This window comes from Empidonax traillii, unplaced genomic scaffold (assembly GCF_003031625.1).
Source record: "Empidonax traillii isolate 1590-97213 ecotype Southwest subspecies unplaced genomic scaffold, ASM303162v1 scaffold1572:size89801, whole genome shotgun sequence".
In the NCBI taxonomy this organism is placed as follows: Eukaryota; Metazoa; Chordata; class Aves; order Passeriformes; family Tyrannidae; genus Empidonax; species Empidonax traillii.
This window is the reverse complement of record NW_020956765.1, coordinates 70,156-73,716: the sequence shown is the minus strand read 5'-3', so window position 1 is coordinate 73,716 and position 3,561 is coordinate 70,156. Positions and strand designations below refer to the sequence as shown.

The 3,561-nt window shown below is 55.5% G+C and overlaps 1 protein-coding gene across 1 annotated transcript in view; it reads right to left on the bottom strand.

Moving 5' to 3' along the window:
- LOC114070475 (SH3 and multiple ankyrin repeat domains protein 3-like) overlaps positions 1-3,561 on the bottom strand; it is a gene marked incomplete at its 3' end in the record, with an annotated part of 81,688 nt that overhangs the window by 16,081 nt on the left and 62,046 nt on the right. Inside the window, exon 6 of the mRNA XM_027907913.1 lies at positions 1,527-1,662. Within this exon, the coding sequence (XP_027763714.1) occupies positions 1,527-1,662 (136 nt within the window). The remainder of the gene's footprint in view (positions 1-1,526; positions 1,663-3,561) is intronic.

Here is a 3,561-nt window from a genome sequence, read left to right as displayed (position 1 = left end):
CCTGCTCCCATCCCTGTGCTCCCATCCCCCTGATCCCGGCCCCCTGCTCCCATTCCTCTGCTCCTGGCTCCACTGTTCCCATCCCCTTGCTCCTGTCACCCCACTCCCATTCCCGTGCTCCTGTCTCCCCCATTCCCACTGCCCTGCTCTTGTCCCTCCCGTTCCCATCTCCTTCCTGCTCCTGTCCCCAAAACTCCCATCCCCTTCTCCTGTCCCCTCCATCCTGTTCCCAGTGTTGGGTTCCCAGCTGCAATCCCTCCAAAACCCCTCCTGCCCACACCAGCTGCATTCCAGGACGTGTCCCTCCTGTACCCAGCTGTGTCTGTCTCCCATCCAGATGTTCCTGCCTTCCCCACCTGGCTGTCCCCAGCCCCAGGGGTCCCAGCAGGTGACCAGCAGCCCTGGGAAGATCCTTGCCAAAGGATCCTCCGGGGATGGGAGCGATTCCAGGACGGGGCAGCCATGGCTTTTGGGGGCAACCTGTGCCAGGAATCCCTTCCCAACATCCCATCTAACCCTGCCCTCCTTCAGTTTAAGGCCTGCAGGAAAAACAACCTCAGTGCTGGTGCCACGTTTCCATGTGAAAGCCGGAGGTGCTCAAATCCCTGAGGAAGCACAGGCTCCATCCCGGCACCCCCTGAGCTCCTGTGGGCACCATCCTGCCCGCAACAGCCCCCCCAGGGCCTGTTCCCCACCCTGACACCCCTCAGGGAAGGGGTCTCTGCTCTCTAGCACCGTGTGGAGCAGCTGATCCCAAGGAGTTGGCTCCGAGCTTTGGGCACACACGGCTTCGGTGGGAGAACGGCGCCGGTGTCCTGCGTCCCAGCAGTGCTTGGGATCTGCCAGATCCCACCCCCCCCACCTGTGTAATTTTTTAACAACAATAATTATGTTTTCAAAATGAACTGTGTGTGTCCTGCCTGGATAAAACCAGCTTAGGTCAGGAACTCCGATCTTTTCGAGGAATATCGTTTTCCCAGATTTCAGCTTCTGCTTCTCCGTAACATTAAATTCTGTTGCCTTCGGCCTCATAAAAAAAACAAAACCCAAAAGGCTTCAAACTGCAATGGCAGCAGAACGCTCAGCTTTGTGAGAAGTAGCTGCCCCAGCAGACAACTAAAAGGCAGCCTGATGATTTTTTTTTTCCCCTCCTAATCCACTCGGACCTCTGGTGTTGAACTGCAGCTTTTCCAGTGCCTCGCTTTGGAAAACTCGGTTTTAACGGGATGTCAGGACAGAGTCTATTCAGTGGCTGGTTGGTTAGGCAGGACTCAGTGGCTGAGGGAACACTGAGCTTTACTCTGAGCTTTACTCTGTCTGTTCTGCTCCCAGGACCATCATCCCCACCCGCAGCCGTGGGGCACATCCCGGTGCTTCCCACACGGAGCTGGCACGGCCAGGACACCCCTCCCAGCGCCCTCCCTGCTCGCTGGTGGCACTGGGGACCTTCTGGTGGCTCCCACCCCTGGGTGACACGTCCCCCCCCCTCCCCCTCCAGTCCAGGGAAGCCCGGGATTCACACCTACCCTTCTTCCGAACGACTTCCTCCGACTCCGGCTTGCGGCTGACGGACACGACCTTCATCACCAGGTGGTTCCCCCCTTGCCGGATCAGGGACACCACCTGCTTGTGCCCCACCTTCACCACGTTCACACCATTCACCTGGGGCAGAGCAGAGACAGAGTAAGAGCTGCCTGCTGGGAAAACTGAGGGGTGCTATCCCCCCCCCCAAAATGCATTATTTTGCATCTCTTCCTGTGTGTTTTTTTTTTTTTTACAGCACAGGGCTCATGGAAGTCACCAGCCAGAGGCTGCAGCCTTCTGGAGGAGATGGACAGCTGGGCTGCAAAGGCAGATCAGCTAAAAAATGGGTGTTTCCCAGTTTTTCCTGGGCACTAATTCATCCCTGGAAGTGTCCAAGGCCAGGTTAGACGGGCCTTGGAGCAACCTGGGCCAGTGGAAGGTGTCCCTGCCCACGGCAGGGCTTAAGGTCCTTCCAACCCAAACCATTCCATGATGCCCATGAGGCTCCTGGATCTGCAGGACCTGAGCTGTGCCTCAGGTGTGCCAGAGGTGCTGGAAGGGCGACTGATCCAACAGCTCTGAGGCACCAACCCAAAAATAACCTGGAAAAGGCAACCTCAGCACCGGGGCATCCACTGAGGAGCCACAACAGGGGACAGGACAAGAGGAGACAGGCCCAAGCTGGGCCAGGGGAAGGTCAGGCTGGATACTGGGAAAATTCCTTCCTGGAAAGGGCTGTCCAGGGCAGGTTGGAGTCCCCAGCCCTGGGGGGATTTAAAAACCCGGTGGATGTGGCACTTGGGGACACAGTGGTGGCCTTGGCAGTGCTGGGGGACAGCTGGACTTGGTCTCAGAGGGCTTTTCCACCCTCAGTGTTTCCATGATTCCATGAACACAGGGGTCTCACAGACCCTCACTCTGGGTAACATTTTGGTGCTGAACTAAATTGTGAAATGGATCCTCCCTGTTTTCAGAGCTGCAAAGCTTTGGAAAGAATCCTTTTACTCCAAATATCCACTCATTCCATCGATCTAATTTTGTTCATAATTGATTCCATAACGATTCAGTTTTCACAAAAACACGTGTTTTCCTCAGAATATTTGACTCTGATCAAATTACCAACCTCCTCTGGTGAAATCGGCTCTTCGTCTTGGGAGTTTTTTTTTTTTTGGACAAATAGGGTGGAATGGATTGAATCCCAGAGCGTGGTTATCCTGCATATCCTCCTCCCAAATGATCCCAAATTTCCTTTATGAAGTTCTCTGCTGGCAACTGCATCCTGCTTTTTAACCCTTCATGCACTGCCTACAAGCACCTGACTGCTTAGTTTTGTTGCCAGCAAGTGATTTCAGCCTCACAGGTTGGGAAGCAACTGGCTCATCCCTCTGCCTCTTCCCAAATCCAGTGCTCCGCCAGTCCTGGCACTGCCCCAGCATCACACAGCTGAAAACTGCAAGTACTGGAAAACCACCACCCAGAAAATGCTCAGAGCTTCGGTTACTGATGGCCTGGGAAGGGTTTTGCCACCCGCATGGGACACGGGAATATCACCCTGCTCCTTCCCAGGGAACAGACATGGAACAGCCCACTGCTTCCAGCTCTTATCATGGAATTCCAGAATGGTTTGGGTGTGAAGGGGGACCTTAAAGCCCATCCAGTTCCAAACCCTGCCATGGGCATTCCCCTATCCCAGGAATGAGACCTTGCAGAAAGCAGGTAAGAAAAGCAGCCAAAAAGCTGGAATGACACAGGAGGTCAGGGATGGATTATTATCCAGGAGAGCTGATCACAGGGGAGACCTGTCAGGCAGCTGTTTGGTCTGACCAGAATCCCAGGATCCCAGAGATTGGAAAAGCCCTCCCAGCCCATGGATCCCCCCTGTGCCCCATCCCCACCTTGTCCCCCAGCCCAGAGCACTGAGTGCCACGGCCAGGCCTGCCTGGGACACCTCCAGGCCTGGGCACTCCAAACCTCCCTGGGCAGCCCCTGCCAAGGCCTCACCACCCTTGCCAGCAACAAATTCCTCCTCAGGGCCAA